Raw genomic sequence first — 23,072 nt, forward strand, 5'->3', positions numbered from 1 at the left:
CAGTTTTAGGTAATGATATTTTATTAATACATGACGATTTAAAATGTTATATTAATAGAAGACAAAAGCATATATAGACACATTTCCAACAGAAAATAGACATGCAACCAGATCCGTACTTGCCGACTTGCATAATGTTTTTAACTTTAACCAGATACTGTGATTCCCTGAACGCTGTAAAATTGTCTGAAGTTCTAATATTCTTTTCTGGTTGTAAAAGGGGAAACAAACAACAACTGCGCCTAGTCTAAATACAAAATTCGGGCTGCAGTTATCTCAATTGCCTTTCAAGACCTCCAGGCTGTCTAAGAGCAAAGCTACTAGGTATCAAAATTTCCCCCAAACACTTTGAGTGCAATGCTACAATTCAGCTCTTTCATTAATCAATATTACGAGATGCACTGCTCGTCTCTCGTTGTATGGCATGTTCTCCTTTAAAATAAACATCCACTAAATTAATGACACTAACAACTTCCAACTGATACTTTTTCAATCTTTTTCCTCTAATGATAGCTGTGAGAAACTGGCATCTAAACCTTCAATCAGGTCTTTGTCCATCTGTATGTTGCCATTGCTGGATATTTCTTCTGTCTGGACTTCAAATTTGTAGGTGCACAAATGTGTTTCTGGTGTTGCAGTCCGAGTCACAATACCTCCTTCGGACAACAATCCAGAATCACCCAGATCATCTTTTTTAGAAGTTGATGCATTGCATAATCCTATTTACGAGGTATAAAAATATATTAACACTGAAGTGCCTCTGAAAAATTCAGCGAAGGAACATAACCACGGGTTTAATAAATTTGAGAACAAAAATTCTCACCGGTTTGTAGATCCTCTGGTACTTGACTCCTACAGAGTAATTTTTTGAGCCATACGGTTCCTGGAAATACCATTAGGTTAGCTGTCTGCCGCATAGCTCGTCTCTCATCATCCTCCAACAGTTCAAAGCCAAAACCTTTTGTCCATGTATCTACTAAAGCAGGAACCGCAGACATCACAAGCTTATCTATCTTCACAGACCTTAGAATCTACAGACATAAAGACACAGAAATCGAAACTAAAAAAAGGTTTGAAACCTCTAAGAACTGTGTTGAGCGCAAAATGGTCATGATGCATTTAAATAGGGAGAAAAATCTCCAGAGTTACTTCTGCAGTCAAGAATGTGCACAACCTTTAACACAGATAATGAAAGCATTTTATATATTTGATGGGACCCCTGATTAGTGGACACTTCAAGAATCTTGTCAATATGTCACTTCCCTGTAACTTCATTTTCTTTTAAGGACTATTTAGTAGGTCAATGCTAACAGCTTAGCATGTCAAAGATCATAATTTACAGTTGTCGCATAGCGTCCCTAGCACCACAAATAACCCAACAGGTTTGGTCTTTTCAACAATATTTGCATAGAAGGGCTTCTTATTAAATGTACATATCATTTTTCTAATGTACAATACTACAGTATATGTGTGTGTGCGCGCGCGCGCATTATAAATAATTTATCACTTAAAATTTGATAAAAAAAGTTGATATTTGAAACTAGTTCTACAGTAGAATAATTACGGATAATTATTATTCTGTCATAGAATCATGTCAGAATACTGCATGATTTTCAATGATTTTTGGATTAAAAAAGTTCAATAATTTCTTTGCTGATTTACTAATTAAAATTTGTACTCCCTCCGTCCCAACAAGTTGTTTACATTCACTGTTTGCACGCATTTTGAGACTCCTATAAAGTATAATTCCATAACGTTTTTAAAATATTTTTGAATAAAAGTTTAAACGTCAAACTTTTATTCTAAGGAAAAAAAATTAAAAAAAAATATTATGAAACTATACTTTATAGGAGCCTCAAAATGCGTGCCAAATAGTAACATAAAGAACCTGTTGGAACTGAGGGAGTAATACATTCCATATAAAAAAAATATATGTATTATATATATATATATAGAGAGAGAGAGAGAGTCACACTCCACAGAGAACCATCTCATACAAAGTTCAACAGAGAACACCTCTGTATATGCACAAATTACGTGTATCAATCACATTGTCTATCAAATGATTAATTAATAAATAAAGTTTCATCATTTTTGTCCAAAAAAATCGTTGGAAATTAATCATAATATCCCAACTGGTTCTATTGTAGAACCATATTTGCCCAAAGTGATTCTGCAGTAGAACCAAATTTAAAAATCAAAACATTTACTTCAGTGGTAAGTGTTAAATTGTTTGTGCATGTCATGTATGACTAGTATTCTACATTAGAATCAATTTTATCCATAAGCATGATTAATTTTAAAATTATTTAGAAGATTTTAAAGTAGAATCATAAGGTGCTCTACAAGACTATATAATATGGTTCTTTATGGAACAATGGCCTATATAATGCTCTAGAGTGTCACCCACACACATATATATAATATTTTACGTCTGCTTATATAAAGAGTAAAGACTATGGTCAAGTGACTATCTCGTAGTGTAACCAGAGATGCAACGGAAGACACCAGAAAGTATAACTAATACCCAGCAGTAAGTATCACAAAAGCAGAGTATTCTGGTAGAGTAAGGATAAGCGCCTTCAATAAGTATCAGTGGATATGCCAGAGTTATATTGCAATATACTTCCTAATAAAAAACCAATTCAAATAAGAGTACTACCTCTTCAATGGCATTCATAAGGTGTCGGCACATTCCCAGACGCCGATATTTACTGCAAGTAGCGATTAGGGGCATTTCTGCAACTGTTGTTCCATGGATCCTGCATTTACACAAGTATTTAATTAATGACAGGAGTTTAACCAAAGTAATTGTATGTCTTTTCATACTTAAATTTCCCACCTTACAGAAGGTATTTGTGTGGCCTTATTTCACAAAATAAGGACTTATTTTGAGATTTTTTTTACATTTGCAATACTATTTTCTAGAATTAGTATTTAAGAAATATTTACTTGTTTAGCATTCCTTATTTGCAGAAATAAGTACTTATTTTTGAAGAAGTATAATTACATACTTTTTCTCAAAAATAGGTGACTTATATCTGACAAATAAGATAAGCCAAATGAGACTAGTATAATACTAAATACTTGCTGCATTATTTTCACTATTAGCATGATTTTCCTTGTTATTTTTATGTTCACAGGTGGACACGTGTTTAACTATAAGTCAATTTCATAACTTTTGACAGATGAAATCAGTGGTGAAAACATGTAGACCTCTTAAGTGGTGGTGCTTTCTTCTAAATGTTCCACAAAAGTGATTCTTTGGTAAAAATATATATTCTATCAAGACTGTGTACCTACCTTTGCTTATGCTACATTTGGTGGTAATGATATAGTACTGATTTAGTCAAACCAACTATGAAAGGCCTCAACTCTGAACCCCCAAGAGGTGGCTTAGTGGTTGTGGAGATTGTTGGAAAACTTGTGGTTAGGGGTTCGATCCCCACCAGTGCATAAGCACTATACATAACCTCACCAGTTCACTATGAATATGTCAGACTACATACACCACTGAACTTTATGTCCTTTATTGGCATACAGCCCGAATAAAGTAATATCTTTCCTTTTTAAAAAAATATAAAGAGAAAGAGGTCCTCTTCCAAACATTAATTTTATTTCATGTTGTAGTCATTATTTCCCAAACATGAGCTTAGAAGCAAGAAACCCAACAATAAAATTTTAACAGCATGCATACTATCATTTCAGCTACACACTTAGACTCCGCGACAAGAAAGATAGTGCAACAGGACTTTCTTGATGGTCAAAACCAAAAGATGTAAAGCAGTAAAAGAATTTGACTAAGAGATTTACCCTTGCCAAGAAACCGGGGCTCAATATGCAGACAAACTAAGAATCATTTCATTGTATTATCACAAGGCCACCTTATGGTCACTGTTAAATTTGAAGAGAAGGAAATTACAACATGAGTTACCTGATTGATGCTACCGACAAAAGCACATCGTTTTTCTCCAAGATCACAGTGTAAAATCAATGATAATCTAGACGTGCAAATTCAGACCTGCACAACAGCCAGATTCCTAATCTCAGTCTTTGAGGAAAGGTACTTGCACTGTTTAACTTGAAATAATAGAATATTCAAAAAGGAATACACACACACACACAAACACACATACATATAGGCCAACATTCCATGGAGATTCTTCTTATATGGAGTCCCGTAGTACACCATTATAAATCATTGATTTTTATTATAGATTCTACTATAGAATACGTATAAAATGTGTTTTTAATGTAGAATACTACAATATATATTTTATAAACAATTTAACACTATATATTTGGACAAATAAAGTTGATTTTCAAAACTAGTTCTACAATAAAATAATTGCGGATAATTCTTATTTTGTTGTAGAATCATGTTGGACTGTTGCATAATTTTCAATGATTTTTGGAATTATAAAGTTGTATAATTTTGTTTTCGATTTACTAATTAAAATTTGTAATTATATTTCATAAAGAGTATGATAAATATATGTATTATATGTGTGTGTGTGTGTGTGTAATGGCTTACTATGGAACTTCATATAAGCGGGTATGCTCTAGACTCTGAAGTGCCACACACACACACACACACACAGAGGCAAATGATCAAATAGAAATGGAATTCAAAAGAATAACATATAAAGAGAAGCCAAGATCAAATTTTAAATTTCTCCGAAATACTATACTATACATACTTCGATATGCCAAGGATAATGAAATGGATGATCTAAAAAAAAAGGTATAATTTAGTTCAAGTATAATAATAGGTGATTAGCTTTCAACAATATGATATAGCATATATGTACATTTGGAAATAGATAAGCATAGAATGAAAATTCAGATGAAGCACCGATTCATGACATGGATAATATGCTAGAAAGTGCTTCTCTGTGCTTTAGCAGAAAGTCAGTCTATTGTACATGTACAATATCAGATTATTTCCTTCCATGTATGTAATAACATTCAAAGAAAGAGCTGTGAAGGAAATAGAGCTCTTATGCTTAATTACAAATAATTTCATCTAGAAACATCAATTCCTTCCTCACAACTCATCTCTCCGTACACATTCAACACATAAACCTATGGAACTTTAATCTCAAAGCAAGTGTATCTTGATTGTCAGTAGATGACAGAAGTATACACTTGTTCGATCCAAATACATGCATTTGAAATCCCAAGAGCGATCATGAAAGTGTGTCAACCATAATTAACTTATCAGGCTGCTAGGAAATCTTCTCTTTTGTATATTCCTTAGGATGTATGAAGACGAAAAGCAACAAAGTAGTTTTAATTTGCAGATATATATTTGTAACTCAAAGCCTGGTGCTGAGCGAAGAGTGAACTTGTAGAGGAGGATGAATTTGGGACATTGGCACATTTTACTAGGAAACAGTTATATAGGTAGTTCAAAAGCTCAAAAGCTTTGTCATGTCTGACATCAAATGCAAATACAAGTATAATAAGCTCATTGTATATTTCTGCTAAAGCTAAATGCCATGTAGTGGCTTCTTCATATAATATAAAGCTCTATGCAAGACGGTTGTGTAAGATGGTCAACTAACAAATAATTATTATATTTGGGTGGAAAGATAAATGAAGTACAGTGTCAATAATGTTTCATTATAGTTGTTTTAATCTTCAGTTGGATCGTAGAATTGCAGATGATTGCAGTGCTCAGATGTAAAGTACTATCTAAAAACTGTGGAAGGGGGAGGACCAGGGGAATATACTAACCCCCGGTTGTACAATACATGGGGTACCATGTCTATGCCTGTCCTTGCATCAACCATTGGAAGAAAGCTTTCTTCCATTATTTTAAGAGCAACAGCTAGTTTTATGTTGCACTCTGCCTTCAAAGCTACAAACTGCTGAGCAGAGTGCACATTTTTGTCGCCATGAACGCACCTCAAAATGGTCCAACCAAAACCATCAGATAAGAGATTCATTAGTCCTACACGGCGATGAAGCCCCGAGTAAACCTGCATGTACCATAAATGAAGTATCTAAAATACAGGAGTAAGCCAAAACTACTATCAGATTAGTAAATTAGTCACATCACAACCATCTATTGATATTGAAATAATTCAACTGAACTCCATCATAAAAAGTTTATCCACTTCTTTTCACAAACTACAGGGTCTAAAGCCAAGGCATAACCTTTAGTACTATGTTTCTCTTTACGTAGCATTGTTTTTGTTAGTCTCGGAGAATGCAATCAAATGCAAACATTGAAGTAGTGATTCTTTGAATATCCAACCTTGGATTCTCACCAATCATGATTTTTACAGTATGTGTCAAACTTGCAAAAATACTTCAGTATTTCCATGAATGTTTTTAAAAAAATATCGAGTGATATTTTTTAGCTAATTTTTCAGTGTTTTAATTACTATCTTTTATTGTCTTTATACTTGTTATTCACTAATTAAGTATCATGAGGACTGAGAAGTACAAACAATAAATAATAGGAACAAACAATTATAGGCAATATTTTTCTAATTTCATGCAAAGCTATTTGTAGAAATCCAAAAGTTTGACCTCAGCCTACAATCTTATAATTTTCTTGAAACTAATTTCCTTTGTCCTATAATCTTTAGAGGACGTGCATCACTGGCAGTCAGATAGATGAACTCAATGGATAAATAAATAGAGTTATCAATCAAAGCCCTTATTCTGATTATATCTGAATCCAAAGATTCCAACATTAGAATAATGTACGGTAAAAAACTCGGACAGAATTAAATTTTTCTACTTGTCATGGTGAATTATATTTGTTCAATACACTGTTGTCAAAAAAATATTGAGAAAAAAATACAATGGAAAGCAATATAAATTAGTAAAGCCAAGTTCTCATGAGAGTATTTCAAATGGGTCCTGGTCCCTGACAACTGGTTGTCAGGGACAGTTTATTTAACACACACTTCCAGGGGCGTCGGATCTATATTTCAAGGGTCCTGAAAAAAACTTTTTTTTTAAGTATCCGCTATAATTTTCCGCGGATAGGAAAAGTTCCTATCCGCGGAAAATTATAGCGGATACTTAAAAAAAAAAGTTTCAATCCAGACCCTTGAAATACAGATCTGATGGTAATGGAGCTGTGTGTTAGATAAAGCCTCCCTGACAATTAGTTGTCAGGGACCAAAACCCATTTCAAATTTATCGCACATTATAATGAATTATAACCTCAATTTTGTTCTATTTTAAGTACACATCTTAAGCACATATTCATGTAAAAAACCACATGTAAAACAGTTTCAGGCTTTCAGCCGCTTCTACTTTGTCGGTGCAAAACGAAAGCAAAAGTATCAACATTCCTTTCAACACTATTACTCAGAAACTATACATTTTCAAGGTTAAAAAAACAATCCAAGATTAATACACACACACATATCACATACATATGTAGAAACAGATTGATACATAAATATTTTATTTAAGAGGTGCTAACAGAAGAAATCACAAAACCAACTAATGAAACTTACTGGGAATTAGGAAAAAATATAAATCCTTGGAATAAGCAAATGTCTACAGAATAACATTATACTCCCTTCGTCCCTCCCATTTGTTTACAAATGGGTTGGGCATGGATATTAAGAAAAATGTATAGGGTAGTGGGAAAAAGAAGAAAAGTGGTAAAGTGGTGGGAACGACTGATATTTAATGTATAAAGTGAGTATGGTGGAGGAAAGTAGTGGATGAAGTTGATTTCTATATTATTAGATTTTACTATTTTTGGTAAATTTTGAAATGCAAAGAAGTGGAAGGGACATTCCAAAAAGGAAAGTGTAAATGGCCAGGGCACATGGAGTTTGATTTAATAATGTAGAAAATCATCGGCAACCTATATTGGGATAATTTTAAATGATAAATTTTGTTTTTTATATTTGCATATGCTATAATACTATCTTTTATACTACTATAATATTACAAAGTGAAGATAATCTATTGGTCACTACTAGGTTGTTTTTACGGGATTCAAATAGTAAACATTAGTTATCTTTACAAGCCCTAATTTTTATGGGCTTTTTAATTTTAGACAATTACTAGCCTTTAACCCGTGCGAAGCACGGGCGGTTTTATAGTTCGTAATTTATTATTTATGATTTAAATTTTAATATCATTTTCTTAGTATTTTAATATTAATGAATTGAATTTTAATTAAATTATATTAACCAACTGATTATATTTTCTCACGAAAATTTAGCATTTTATTGAAATTGAACATGTTAGACTTAAAAAGAGTTATATGATGGTTCTTGTTAAAAAAGAGATATTCAAAATTATATATTTATAATTTTATTTTTAACATCATTATAATTTCTTTTATGAAATATTATATAATAAATTGATAATGTATTATTATGAGTGTTTTTAGTATTTGAAACTGTTTAACAATGTAAGAGTAATAGACCTTCACATGTTGTATACTTGTAGTTGCAAAGGAGGAGTACCAAACCAAAAATTATAACTAAAATTTTGGACTACAAATTATACCCATGTTGTCTTATTATAGTATAGTATAGATTTCATTAAAAGTACAAACTAGTACTTGCAACAAAATCCTATTTTATCATGAACCCATAAAGTTTATTATAATATCATTATATCTTCTACAGTATATAAAAAGCCACAAAGACTAATTGACAAAATTATAGTTCACATATGATAGTGAATACGTTCAGACTAACATATTAAAAAACTAAAAACAAGGAATATAGAATATAAAAAGAAAGAGCAATAAATAATAATATATTGTAAAACTAAACTATAGTTTTACATCAGATACGATATCATGTATACAATTTATTTATATATGTCCGTACTTTACCCGAGTTATAAGCTAGTATACAACTAAAGCTAATGTTAAGATCATTGACCAATTGTTGGTTAATCTGTTTCTCGGACTTCAATTATAATGGGTTGGATAAAATATCATATTAAAGAACTCAATCACTAGATATTTCACAAACGGATGAAGTGATTGCACTTGAATATGCAATGAGTTAGATAAAGAAGAGTCTTAAAAATAGGATCGTAGATATTATATATAAACTAATTAGATTAAAGCATATGGTTGGGTTAAAAATATTTAGGGGCTTTAAAACTACATATATAGGTTAAAAAAGATGAGTTTTTTTATATAAGGGATCCCACCTACTATATATACAAATCTAATTAAGTCATATGATTGAGTTAGAGATAAAGATGGACCTTAAAATAGGATTGTAGACATTGTACAACTGAACTAAACACGTACTACTAATCAATAATTTTCTAAATACAAAAGAATATTATAGTTATGGGTCATGTTCTAGAGAGAACCATTAGAGAGAGAACCATAGAACCCTTACCTTATAAGGCAGGGTTCTGCAGCAGAACCTAGGTATGAGTTAGGGTTCTGCAGCAGAACTTCACATGCAAAAAATGTCAATATCTATGCATTAGATTTTAAAATTATTTTTGAACACACAAAACGATGAAAAAAACATGTATTTAGATTTAGATCCTAAAAATCTATTTAAAATTTAGGGTTCCGCAGCAGAACCTTAGTGGTTCTATGGTTCTATTTTAAGGACTGGTTCTCTCTTGAGCGCGACCCTTATAGTTATTAACGTAAAGGCATGTGCTTACATCCTGCAAGATTTGTATTTTTATATACCTAATATATGCTTGGTCAATATTGTTCTTCTTTTTAAAGATTGTGTAGTGTTCATGGAGTTCAAATTCTATTAAGCAATGATATAGAAAGTCGCCTAACACGTAAACCAACTTTAGATTTTATACCCTCAACAAATTAATTTTACTTCTCGCACTATCCATCTTTTGATACTATACTATCAAACCCAGCTTAGTAGTTGGTCCTTCAATCCAATTTAAAGTAAAATAAATAAATAATATTCTTCTTGATTTTTGGTCTTTTGGCCGGGTTGAGATGATACTCCCTTTGTTGCATATTCTGTCTTATTTAACTTTTCAAATGTGAAATTTACCAAAATTTGACTTGCAATTATTAATTATTCAACTACAATTTCACAAATTTACAAGCTAAACATACATCGCCATTTAAAATACAAATATCTATAAGCTTAATATTTATAAATGTGTTTGGTTTGTCATTGAAAACTCTTAAAACTTCCTATTAAACAAAAAAGCAAGTTGAGATGTACTAGTGTTTTCTCCACTTATTTTCATGCAAGTCGAAGGGTCTGTTAGGAGTTTAATACAAGGTTAGCCAAACATCACAAGAATTTTATATAGTATATAACTACAGCATATCGATAAATTTTTAATATCAAAAGGCGAGGTTTTCTGAATAATGTAGTATATTCATTAAAAAATGGCAAACATAACATTCTTTTTATTTATTTTTGCAGAAATATGTTTTGTTTTTTTTTAATGTTTTAGTAAAGATATGAATCTGAAACCAAAAACGCAGCCACAACTCTCTCTCTCTCTTTTTTTTTTTTGAAAAAGAATTACAAGTTGATTTCGGTTGCTTTTGTTTTGCAAATATTTCCAGGGGTATAGTAGAGCTGCAAATGTAAAAGAAGTTGTATTTTGTTAATTTCTCTTAATTTAATTGCCAATAATAAGCTTTCAATTTTTGAAAAGTTCAATATATATTATTACACAGGCTCTGTCATGCATGTAACTAAAAGTAACTGAACCAGTTAGAAGCCAAGAAATTACCTTGTAGCACTCTTTTCCACAGAACCAGATGTCAGAAGCCTCTTCTTTTATACCCTTTTCCTTCAGGCAATTCTCATGATCTGCCAGCATGTACCAGAATAATCAGGATTCAGAAGCTTTACGAGCTTATACAGTTGCAGAAATATGTATATTGTAGTATTTTTGATAGAAGCGATGGGAATAGCATAATGGGCTATTAGAAACTCCAATCTTTCTGTTGATACAAAATGAAGAAACCAGCGGAGATGATGGCTTTCCAGGAGCAGTAAATATAAAATCTTTACTGCTAATAGCCAGCGTAAATTTAGCAACTATCTGTTTTTACCAAATTAAATCTAGCTGCTTTCCATAACAACAATGCCAAAACCCACACAATGCACAAAATGCACAAGTTCTTCATCAGATAAGACTTCATAATAACCAACCAATTGTAAAAAATTTTAAAAAAGTGCCACTTTCATAGTTTATCTCAGCAATATGATAGCTGATAGGCCAAACAAACCATGCCTGAAGTAAGCAATAGTTCTTTGAGAGGTGTTTATATTTCGGTCTGCTCTGCAAATCTATGTCAAAACTCAAAAGAGTACGAAGTATAAATTATGTGCGGAAAAAAAGAGTGTAGCAGCTAAATCACATACATTTAAGTTCAGTAAGCCAAAAGTTAATGATCATATACAATTAAATAAAAAGAACAACTATTTGTTTCTTATTGACGTTAATAACTCTGGATCTGACCCATAGTGGCATTCAATTAAGAGAAGACATTTACATTTCCGTTCACACTGGGCACACGCTAATGAATTAGAGGATCTCAAAGGCTTTTTATCATTGACCACATCCCTGCAGATCTGGCAAGTGCAGCGTGAACAATACCAGCTGCCTTCAGGTATCTCCTGAAGATAAATATAATAAAATGTAGGTTAGTTTACCAAACATATAAATCATTTGCAGTTGGATCTCATTCCAAAATTAAATACAAAGAAAAGAAAGCATTTCAAGTAAAGCATCTAGAGGTCAACTTTCATCTTTTCTGAGTAGTAGTTCTAATGAGTAGTGGAAAACGATATCAGGTAACAGATAGAGTGAGTGATGCATATCATTCTCATATATGATGATCAAAGAGAAAACAACATACTTTACACATTTAACAATGCAATAGAGACAACGCAATAGCAGTACTACCATACCTGCTATTTCTGTAAACACGCCTGGCTTCAACAATGCAATAGCAGTACTACCACACAGACTAAAAACAATATAGAGACGTCGAGCAGCAGTAAATATGAAGCAATAAATATCTCACACTAAAATCAAGAATAACAAGAAGCATGCACAACAAAAGAACATTATAAGAAACTAACAGATAAACTCTTTAACACACAGCTCCACCATAATACAAACCCCAAAACTAAAGAGACACTGGTTGCACCTTCTGGTTGTGAGGATATTAATTTTTTGACAACCATGAATAACTCATTACTCACTTGCACTATATCTAGTCCACAGAAAAGTAGTCACACTCATCAGATTCTCTTTTATTTTCAATGACAGACAGTGGAAGTTTAGCTATTTATGTGATAAACATATATCAGTTTGTGTATCTCTTCACTTGGAATATATCAAGATTGTGCAACTGGTGAACTCAACACCACTTTTGAGGATATATTCCAAGTCATGCTATGTATAGCATGAAAAAGACAGCTTGAACACTGAAGATAATTCTTGGATGTTTACAGATGTATATTTTAAAATTCCACAGATCTATTCATAATTAACAGAAAACGCAAATTTGTGCAGTTAAGTTGATTTCATGAAGATATAAATTAAGATAAAAGTTATATAAATAATATATATATATATATATATATATATATATAATTTAAAATCTACAAATTAAATTGCACACTCAACCTGTTCATACAAGCAAGCTTGATGGAATGTAGATGGGCAATTGTCACAGCATATCAACTCACCCTCACCACCACACAGTCCGCAACTGTCATCATTTTCATCCGATTCATCAACTTGTGCAGTTCGAGGAGCACTCTTCCTAGCCTTATATTCTACCGACCATGCCTCGAGTTGGCATAAGGTGAATGGCTTGCCAGACTCCATGAAAAGATTTAGACATGGGTGGTTCAGCCTGAAACCAGCATGAAACTTGAACTCAGTGAGAGAGAGTACTGTGTCACAGCACCCACATAAAATCCCCTCCCAACTAATCAAACCATCTTTAACCACAGTGTCATCTTCTGTATTCCGGTACTGTATCACTTCATTAAGAGATATAAATCCCGAATTGATTAACCAGGACAATACTGTTCTGGAACCTGAGGGCGAACCTTTTGCTTCCATGTTAGGCATCCCACTCCTGTTGAAACTCCGTGGAAGCAACTTGCAACTTCTCTTTTGTTTCTTGTACTTTCTGAAAGATTTTGATTTGCACGAAATCTTTCTCACCTCGGGCAGTTTGGTAGTAGATTTGCAACTTTTCTTTCTTACTATCGCAGAAATTAAAAGGTCACTATCTTTAAGTCGACCCTTTAATAATATTTTCTGTCGATTTTTATCTTTGATGCAAGGTTTTCTCGGCTTAATGATAGGAATGTCAAGCAGGTAATTACCTATCTGGTCAGAACTGCTATCCGAACCATAAGCTTGCAAAGATAATAATGCCAGGCAGCTTTTTTCATTGACAGAGATTTCTCCACAATTTATGTTTCTGCCAAAATTCTCTTTGGATACATTATATGGTCTAGACTTCGGACTTGTCACTAATACTGCCTGTAAATGTTGATCCTGCTTGCTAATATCAATTTCATTAGAACCTACCAATGCTTGATCTAAAACAAGAGAAGATCCATGATGTTGATCTGTCGCGTGTCCTACACCTAAAAGGTACCGAGCATTTGCCACGTTTTTCAAATTTATAACAGCGTCATTTGCTCTCTTTGGATTAACCAAAATACTCCTCCTGGCAAGTACCATTTTTCCTGCTTTTAATGAGCTGAACAATTTGTCAATCAGCACCAGTTTAGCAAATGGATCTAGAAGATACCAACAATGTGCTAATGCTGAAGTAGTTCCCCATTTATCCATTTCTTCAATTTTGGCTGATGCATCGTTTAGATCAGACCAGAATTGAGCCCGATCTATCCACTGCTTGACATCACTTTCAGGTAGGGTAGTCTTTGAAGCTATAAACAGACCCTGCCCACATAATACCCATGCTTTACAGAATTCACGTATTGGCCTTCCCTCAGGTGATATATAGATGAATCCTCCATGTCCATAGTATTTATCGGACCTTGTACGCCTTCCTACCACCCAACCTGCGGCTTTAAATAGACGGTTGATGTAGTAACGGAGAACAGGGCGTGGATTATTCTTGGACTCTTTTCTCAATGACATTTCTGCTTCATCTAGTTCTACAAAGCATGATTTACTCCAGCGTCGCTTCAACGGTTGATGACATCCAAAGTCGCTAGCAACTATATCGGGACTGGCAACCAAAAGTTTTGTAGCAGAGCTCTCTTGAGAAACAGGTGATGCAATAGCTTTAGTATCTGCGAATTCCTTCTGCTCACTGCCATCAACATTGAATAACTTACACCTGGAATATTCATTGTCATAAGTGTCCCCACTTAAGTTCATACCACGGTGCTTCTTTAGCAGATAGCAACAACATGAAACACCATGTCTAGTTAATTCAACTATGCGACACATTACAGGGTGATGGAAAAAAGGTGAAGCTGATTGTGGCATGTCAGAAACAACCTCCTTTAATGGAGCTGAAGAATTAAACACATTATGTATATATGATTTGGCATTAGATGGGCTGTTGACAGATAATTTCCTTCGTTTAGCCTTCACATCAGGGTCTCCCACTGCCTGTTCGAATTCTTCAGAGAGATGTGGAAGTTCAGATTTCTCTTTTGGATCCTCCTTTGTCTCATATGGATCATCCTGACTAGTAACACCAGAGTTTTCACTGTTTGAACAAAGCGACAAATCTGCATTCTTGCTATAATAATGTCTAAAATTTATGACTCCGGTGACAAGACACCGTTTAGTACTTCTACCACAATTATTTGCAAAGTAAACTTTTCTATAAGTATGGGACTCATTTTCTGAGCCCTCAAAGCCATCATCATGTAGAGATTTAACTTCGCTGCTGAATACCATTTTAGCAACTCTACAGTGTCAGTCTGTGTTAAATTATCAATTCATGGACCGCCAGCAGAAAGATGTTAAGAGTTTACTTGCTAAAAAAGAACCTTAATACCTCCAGATTCTGTTTGATTCTCTGATTGCACTTCCTAATTTAAAAGAACAAAAATATATATTAATTCCAGAAATGTTGCCATAACAGATATAGTAAAACACATGTCCGAAGTAAAGAGATAAATATAAGCAAAAGTATGTAATATGTGAACAGTAGTTTATAAACACTAATATTTTAAGCTGTATTAGCAAATAGGGCTAAACCTTGCAACAGAATTCTACTTCGAGGAAGAAATTAGAGTGAAGTGCAAATTTAGAACTTCCAAAATGCTACTAATATTTCCAAGAGGCTGTAATGAGGATAGGACAGTGCCCATTCTATCTCACCCAAACCGTAGCTTAATGCACGAGTAAAGATGGGTGCCCTTTTCAACTCATATTCACAAAGCAAGAAATTATACAAATGCTACCTGTACCTATTGTTCATGCTTCCAGCATATACAACTTATATTCAAGCATTGTGGTGCAATACAAGTGGTTCAAAGTGATTCAGTGATAGGTTGTTGGCCCATATGTTCCATAAACACAGAACTTGATTTAATATATATGATAATAGGTAGGAAACAAAAAAACATAATCTAAATTTCAACTCGTTAACAAGTTAGGTTTAAGACCTCAACGAATAAATTCCATAAATGTAGGTCAGTGGCATTATTCATATACAGCAAGAATATAGCACTAGCAGTAAATGTAGGTCAAACATATTAAAGTACTCAACATTAAAGATAATGTTACATAATAAGAAGGCAACGAAGTTTATATTACTAGAATTTTTATTGCATGAACTTATTCAGAACAGTGTTTGTATTTGGAAACAGTAAGGCACACTTGGATAAAAAGTATTTATATCATCGCATCCACTGTCCGCACTTAAGATTCAATTGACACCAACACTCTTCTTGAAACTTAGATTTACAAAAGTGCTTATAATTTAATGCACACAGAGGCCATCAATTCAATATGATACACAAAATTCGAAAGTGAAATACTCCCTCCATTCCAAAATAATAGTCGCTTTGATTTTGTGCACGTATTTTGAGGTTTAAAAAAATCATACTTCAATGTATTATTTTTGAAATTTTCTTTTTTTGAATAAAAGTTTAACATCTCTACTTTTATTCAGAAAAAGAAAATTTCAAAAATAATATGTAGAACTATGTTTTTTTTGCACCTCAAAATACGTGCACAAAGTCAAAGCGACTATTATTTTGGAACGGAGGGAGTATAAATCTATAAACACATATAGAACAGAGAAATGACATGGGCGCTGCTCGGGTACAAACAAATAATTAACCGGAAACACTTAAGAAACATGAATGAGCACTAACAAAATCATTATTTTTAAATAAACATATGAACAATCTTTAAAGCAAAATATTGAATAATCATCCTCTCTTGCGAGAAGATCCTAAAATTCACACACAGCCATAAGCAAATCATAAAAATATGTACAACTCAACAAAAACATTAGCTGCAGAAGCACATTAATCTTACACATAAAAAGACTTTATGAATCAGAAAAAATGATAAATAATCTCACATTTATCGAAATTAGGGCTGGAAATTAAAGATTTGGGCTGAGATTGAAGCGTATATAAAACACATAAGATGTCATGAGAAGAAGATGATGGACCTCACTCCCTCAGTCTCCATCTCTCCACTACTCCACCTTACATACGCACGATAATATTTTATGGGTTTCTGCGTGTATGTATAGACTATCAACTCACTCTGTTTCACCAATCACCACCCCCAATGAATGTGTGTAATCGCATAAAATTTACAATTTCGTGTATATCCATTCTCGTTTCACTTTCTCTCAGACCCTTTTACAGTAAGTTTTAACCACTGTAACTTGTTTGTTTTTTTTTTTACAGAAATACACTTGCTCGTATCGATACGCCAATCCTCCGAGGGGTTCTTTCATTCAAAAAAATTTATCATCTAACCGAAAGACATGAAAATGTCTCCGGAAGCTTAGAGGGGTGTATTCGATTGGGATTTTAGTGGATTGTTTTTAGTATATGGATTTTAATGGATTGTGTCTGATTTTGATTTTGTGCGGATTCTTGATAAAATGTCGCAGAGTTGATAGGATTTAAGCACAATGCTTCAAAATCCCATTGATTTTGATGGGATTTCAAAAAACTTAAAATACACTGAAGAATGCCACAAAATCCATCATTTTATGAAATGCAAAAAAATCCATCAGCATTTGAATACCATCAGATTTTATTGGATTTTAAACAATCCCAATTGAATACCATCGGATTTTAAAGCATAATTTAAAATCCCAATTGAATACCACCAGATTTTGTAGCATAATTTGAAATCACAATTGAATACCTCAAGATTTTAATGGATTTCAAACAATCTCAATCGAATACCCTCGGATTTCATAAATGCAAAAAAATGCTTTAAAATCTCAATCCAATACACCCCTCTTAGACAATAATATCTTAATGTCCGAAAAGAAAACGTCCCAACTTGTTAGACCACGCCACCTGAAACAAATACGATCCGTTAATTACAGGAAAATTAATAATAATAAATTTAATAATTAAAATCAGTATAGATTATCAAAAGACGGTACAAGTAGAAGAAATGATAAATATAAAAATATTTTGACAAAATGAAGATAATATAAGAAAGAAAACAGAAAAAAATATATCTAACCAAAGGGAGACCCTTTGGCTAGATATATAACAAGATAAATAATTACTAGGAATAATTAATAAAATAAGTATTAAAAATAAAACTATAATTTTCAAAAAATATCTAAAATTTTAAATAACAAATTAAATTAAAAGTAATTAACAAGCCAACAAAATGGCATCAAATTGCCGATTATTAGGCCAAAAATATACGCCATCAAATATGACCACCCATATACGGTACAAACAATACTATTAATCAAGACTGCAAGTAATATACACCGATAACAAAACCACCGTAACTTGTTTTTTACCACTCCGGACTGTGAATTTTAATGTGGTACCCAAAATTTGATATTTGTGTTTTCGATCATATATTTTCAAAATAGTGAGAAATAAGAGAAGAAATAATTAACGTTTCTTAATCGTGACTAATATATTTTTTTGAAGTGAAGATCTAAAGATAACATTTTTTTTTTTGACTTGTCTAAAGATAACATATTACTCACTGGTTTTTTTTTGTACAGAGTTCTTTTTTTTAAGTTCAGTGAGATGTTTATGGAATATCTAGCAATATTCATGACAAATTTCAGAATAAAATAATATTTTTATTTTATTCAAGAGAATTCATATTTGTTATATATTAATTTTTCCGCACATCGTTGAGCACAAGTTTACGAGTTCTTATAAAAAATTATATAAATATTTATATTACAAGTCCAATATCAAAATTATTGTGAAGTCTATATTTGTTTGCAATTTTAGATTTGTCGAAACACTCCAAGTAAAAAGTCCGTAAGAATATTACACATCATTTATTATCATATTAAACTGATATATTTTATTTATAATAATCTAAATATTGTTAACATATTATAATTAATCAATATAGCCAATCCTATTGAAAATACAATATTTTATAAATTCAACAAATTTTACATAATGTCTTAGAACATATCGAGAAAATGCCACAAATAACTAATATTCATGTGCTGCGTGCCCAAAATAACCCATGACTCGTTTTGTGTCCTTTTTACCCACCTGTCTTCGTATATAATGAATGCGCATAGTTGATTTACTTGATTGAACCAGGATAATTTAGTGTATCTTTATCTATCACAATATCACCACATTCACAGTTTCACTCCATCGTATCTATTATAATTATCTTGTATCTACATAGACCTTCATTTAGCGTCTTCAAACATTAAAGCAGTATCTGTAATCAAGGTGTAGGACTCGTAATTAGCGTAATGTTTCAAGGCTTGTAATTGATGAGAAATTAAGATGTCGATGGAAAGGTGTTGATGCTGACATCGAATAAATCGACGGTGTACAATCGTGCCTTGCAGGTGTGTTTGTATATGGTGTGTATAGTTTGATCATGTCGTAACTTTATAGAATGGAAGACAACCCAGAACTCGCATCCTACATATGCGTAGGCATTATCCAAGTCCCAAGATACATAACATACGCACATGTGCTATGCGTATATAGAACTTCGCATACACCAAATGCGTGTTGATGGCAAGGTACTCGGATTGGAATATGATATAAAGTACTCGCATTCTTCACATGCGTAATCAACCGGTTATTTTGGACATCGGTACTAACTACTATCATTTTGGGCAATGTTTGGCAAGAAAAAGATATTTTAGCCTTTCACCCGAACATATCCAACCATGAATATCTTTTAGTTCAACAAATAGAATTTCATATACATTTTTTAAAAAATAAATCTTTATTTCGAAAAATAAACTTTGCTAAACGCTCACAAAACTTATGGCCAATTATGGCTAAAGTCGACGCATGTGTTAAGCGCGGTTTATGACTTATAAGTAGATAATGTTGAACGTATTATTAAAATGGAGATTGTCTTAAGTTGGGTCACCTATCTCAAAGTCAACTAGCCGTCAGTATTTTGTCCTGCTCAATGCTCATCACATTTATTTGCAATATTGACTTTCTTATATGATATTGGTAACACACAGCATTCACATTGCTAGCTAATCCATGCATGAGTGCAGCTAGCAAGAGTGTCATGTTGTTTCCTCATGGTGATTCTGATACAGACGTGGGTAATTTGTTAGTGTTTGTCAAGGGAAGAAAATGGAGGCTGGTCTTCGATCATACAAAGCTGACCTTCACTCTTTAGCTTGGTCATAATGTATACTTGACGGATTAACAATGCCAACTGTCTGCGTCGAGTGTGCAATTGGTTTGAACATATAAAATGGACAGGCTATTTCTTGTCATGGAGTATCTACCGATAATGTTATTAATATTTAAGTTTTGTGGAGGCTGACAAGCTATCTTCCGGGAAAGAAAGAGATAAATTGTTGGCAAGTCTTTGTGTTAGGAATTAATATATGGCATTGAATTAAGGAACATCAGGTTGCTGCTATGTATTTTTCCTGGGAACTTTTTGGGATGTCTTCTTTGTCATTTCATTTTTAACAGACAAACATCAGTCAGGTTTGTTTCCGTTTCATATGGCACCAGAGTTTCGATTCTGATATTTCATCCTGCAGCTCCTCTTCTGATGACTGTTCTCGTGTATTGGATTTTATCTTTTACCAGATAGTAGGTGGTTCTACAAGAAGCAAATTCAGCATTTTAGAAGTTTGAGATGTATGAGGGGGGTTGATATAGCAATCATCCAACTATCCAAGAACTATAAGCTCAGGAGTCTGGAGTGTTCAAACATTTCTCAAAAACTCGAAAAGTCCTATTCGGGAAGCCTTACCCATCAACCGGTAAATACTCCAAACTGTTCTATAAAATTCTTGGCTCTGGAGTAGTGCTCTAACATATCTTGGATTCATATCATCTGGTAAAGTTTTGCAGGTCTCCGTTTCAACATTAGCCTAGTTGACAGGTAAAATGTATTAGATCTCCACAGACCACAGTTATAGGTCCTCTCGTTTGATTTCAAGTTGTGACATTGAGTGGAGAAACCAAAGCAAGTAGCTATTTTAACTACTTGAATTACTAGCGTCTAGTCAAGTTCTTGGCATCGTAAAATTTCTTTGTAGCCCAGTTCTTCAGTTCCTCGGTGGGAGCATTTCTTGTTCATTTTTGTAGCCAGGTTCTGAGGGTCTATCGTAGAGCATTAGTTTCTGCTTAGGTTTAGATGTCTGCAATACAATTTAGAATTTTAAGCCTATATAACACTACGCCATGAGATGTTCTGAATCCTCCTATAATTCATCCACTTAATTACTATCATTAGCTATAATTCTCAATACAGCGTGATCCTTTAACTACAGCTGTTTTAGCTAATTTCACTACTTAAGAAATCATTCAACATGTTACTGACTCGTTGATGGTTTTGACAAGGAAGGGTGTTGTATGCGCGAAGTATCAGCTAATCAACCTAGAATCAACAAGTGGTGTAATGGCTTGCTTTACTACATGTTTTAACAGAAAGACACCACCTCCAACAAAGCACGGCATAACATTGGAGGAAGGTACATTAGGCACCAAATATGGCAACTATACTTTCCATATTTCTATAATAGCAGCTAACAGCTAAGTGACTTATCATACAGAGGTCTCAAACATTCAAAACATCATATTGTACTCTTATAAAGAGCTGCGAAGAGCCTGTGATAATTTTCGTGCAGTTAATAAGATTGGGATGGGAGGTTTCGGTTCTGTTTACAAGGTAAGAGCACTTCACATAATTTTTTATGAATTTATGTATTTTGTGAAGAATGTGAACTATTGCTAGCACATAATTTTACGGTTCTCATATTCAGGGGAAGCTGAAGAATGGCACCATGGTGGCAGTAAAAGTGCTTTCTGAGGGATCGACACAGGGCATCCAGGAGTTCTTGACTGAGATAACAATGATCTCTTCTATGCAACATGATAATCTAGTTAAGCTGTATGGTTGTTGTGCAGAAGGAGTTCATAGGATCCTTGTATATGGTTATCTTGAAAATAATAGCCTTGCTCAAACCCTACTAGGTAACTCTTGCGCTGCTTTTAATTTAATAAGAGCGCTGCAATTGAGTGCCTTAAAATTTTTCAATTTCTTCGTGCAGGTCCTAACCACCGAAACATTCAGTTCAGCTGGAATGTAAGGAAGGAAATTTGCATTGGGGTTGCACGAGGTCTCGCATACCTTCATGAGGAAATCCAACCTCATATAGTCCACAGAGACATTAAAGCAAGTAATATTCTCCTAGATGAAAACCTTAATGCCAAGATTTCAGATTTTGGGCTCGCCAAGCTTTTCCCACCAAACATGACTCACATAAGCACACATGTTGCAGGAACCTTGTAAGTTCATTGTTTGAATTCTGTCTGGAATTAAGGTTCTAACAGATCTGTGTAATCCAGAAGGCAAGTCATGCCAAATTATAAACGGATTTTCAAGTGTGTGCCCATGGGCACACACTAACAACCACTTTTTGAGTAGGTCGAGGACTTCTATTGGCTAAAGCTCATTAATAATCATGGCCTCCTGCATATGCACAAAAATCATGATCAGTAAAAACCCTCTACCTCAACAAAAAGTAGTTGTTAGTGTGTGCCTATGGGCACACACTAGAAAGACCCAATTATAAAGCAATAGTTTCAGAAAATCATGGAAAACACATTTAATGCACCTATTTTTCAGTCAGTCCTTACAAAAGACCTTAGCACGACATTCTGAATTTCCTACAAGAGATGGCTCACTTCATCTGTGTTGGCTTTTTTGCTGGCTTCATTTCTGAGTTATAGGCACATGTAGGACAATTTAGGTTAAATTCATTGGACACTATTAGAGAACAACTATAAATTTACTAGCTACCGCTGTTTATGTCAGCTTGATAAGGCCTTGTATGTCATTATGGTTACTGCAGAGGGTATTTGGCCCCAGAGTATGCACTGAGACGCCAGCTAACTCGAAAAGCAGATATATATAGTTTTGGTGTTCTCCTCTTGGAAATTGTTTGTGGAAGATGCAACAAGAATGAGCGGTCACCTACAGAAGACGAGACTCTCCTTGGAAAGGTAATTACTACATGTTCCTTTGATTTTCCATTCAAATACAGTACTTGTAAGATAACACAAACCTTCCTTCAGGCTTGGGAATTGTACAATAAAGGAGAACTACTGGAACTGATAGACGCATCATTGGCGCGAGACACAAACATGGATGAGGCTGTTAAGTACGTCAAAATTTGTTTCGTTTGCACCCAAGAAATGCCAAAACTGAGGCCACTCATGTCCACAGTTGTGAAGATGTTAACAGGTGAAATTGAGGTGCAAGGGAAGCTGATAGCCAAGCCGGGGATACTTCCAGAAGCGTTTCTCAGGAGGAATATTATTACAGGAGATGCATCATCACCTGGTTATTCTAGCATTGAGGCCTCACCAATGCGTGAGAGTACCTTCATATCACATGGCACTATGACTTTTTCATCAATATATAACCGAAACAGCTGAGCT

At 33.6% G+C, this 23,072-nt stretch overlaps 2 protein-coding genes across 7 annotated transcripts; one reads left to right on the forward strand and one right to left on the reverse strand.

Annotated features, from left to right (window-relative positions):
* Window positions 1-82: 82 nt before the first annotated feature.
* Window positions 83-16,772, reverse strand: LOC108226391 (increased DNA methylation 1). 5 transcript variants are annotated; one of them, XM_017401343.2, is made up of 9 exons: window positions 16,517-16,772; window positions 12,604-15,011; window positions 11,462-11,585; window positions 10,693-10,772; window positions 5,911-5,984; window positions 3,935-4,021; window positions 2,663-2,762; window positions 824-1,031; window positions 83-719 (listed from the first exon to the last, which is right to left on the reverse strand). In XM_017401343.2, the coding sequence occupies exons 2-6, from the start codon at window positions 14,875-14,877 to the stop codon at window positions 3,991-3,993; spliced, it is 2,583 nt and encodes an 860-aa protein (XP_017256832.1). In that variant the 5' UTR covers window positions 14,878-15,011; window positions 16,517-16,772; the 3' UTR covers window positions 83-719; window positions 824-1,031; window positions 2,663-2,762; window positions 3,935-3,990. The 5 variants fall into 5 exon arrangements, with proteins under 5 accessions (XP_017256832.1, XP_063934949.1, XP_063934948.1 ...); XM_064078879.1 differs by having other exon boundaries at window positions 824-973; window positions 5,740-5,984; XM_064078878.1 differs by having other exon boundaries at window positions 824-976; window positions 5,740-5,984.
* Window positions 16,773-19,693: 2,921 nt separating this feature from the next.
* LOC108226395 (cold-responsive protein kinase 1-like) lies at window positions 19,694-23,069 on the forward strand. Of its 2 annotated transcripts, XM_017401348.2 has the most exons (8): window positions 19,694-20,105; window positions 20,211-20,386; window positions 20,974-21,100; window positions 21,182-21,297; window positions 21,392-21,602; window positions 21,680-21,917; window positions 22,484-22,634; window positions 22,707-23,069. In XM_017401348.2, the coding sequence occupies exons 2-8, from the start codon at window positions 20,264-20,266 to the stop codon at window positions 23,067-23,069; spliced, it is 1,329 nt and encodes a 442-aa protein (XP_017256837.1). In that variant the 5' UTR covers window positions 19,694-20,105; window positions 20,211-20,263. The 2 variants fall into 2 exon arrangements, with proteins under 2 accessions (XP_017256837.1, XP_063934951.1); XM_064078881.1 differs by lacking the exon at window positions 19,694-20,105 and having other exon boundaries at window positions 20,249-20,386; window positions 20,970-21,100.
* Window positions 23,070-23,072: the final 3 nt, after the last annotated feature.

The sequence above is a fragment of the Daucus carota genome, chromosome 6 (assembly GCF_001625215.2).
Source record: "Daucus carota subsp. sativus chromosome 6, DH1 v3.0, whole genome shotgun sequence".
NCBI classification, from domain to species: domain Eukaryota; kingdom Viridiplantae; phylum Streptophyta; class Magnoliopsida; order Apiales; family Apiaceae; genus Daucus; species Daucus carota.

Bases quoted from the DNA above. Each gene is read 5' to 3' on its own strand.
- LOC108226391 (XM_064078879.1), bottom strand. From the start codon at position 14,877: ATGGTATTCAGCAGCGAAGTTAAATCTCTACATGATGATGGCTTTGAG. The intron at 10,773-11,461 runs GTAAATGTCTTC...ACATGCTGGCAG, and splicing joins TGCCCAGTGTGAACGGAAAT to ATCATGAGAATTGCCTGAAG. The intron at 5,985-10,692 runs GTAATTTCTTGG...TGGTACATGCAG, and splicing joins GTGGAAAAGAGTGCTACAAG to GTTTACTCGGGGCTTCATCG.
- LOC108226395 (XM_017401348.2), top strand. From the start codon at position 20,264: ATGAGGGGGGTTGATATAGCAATCATCCAACTATCCAAGAACTATAAG. The intron at 20,387-20,973 runs GTAAATACTCCA...TTGACAAGGAAG, and splicing joins GAAGCCTTACCCATCAACCG to GGTGTTGTATGCGCGAAGTA. The intron at 21,298-21,391 runs GTAAGAGCACTT...TCTCATATTCAG, and splicing joins GTTTCGGTTCTGTTTACAAG to GGGAAGCTGAAGAATGGCAC.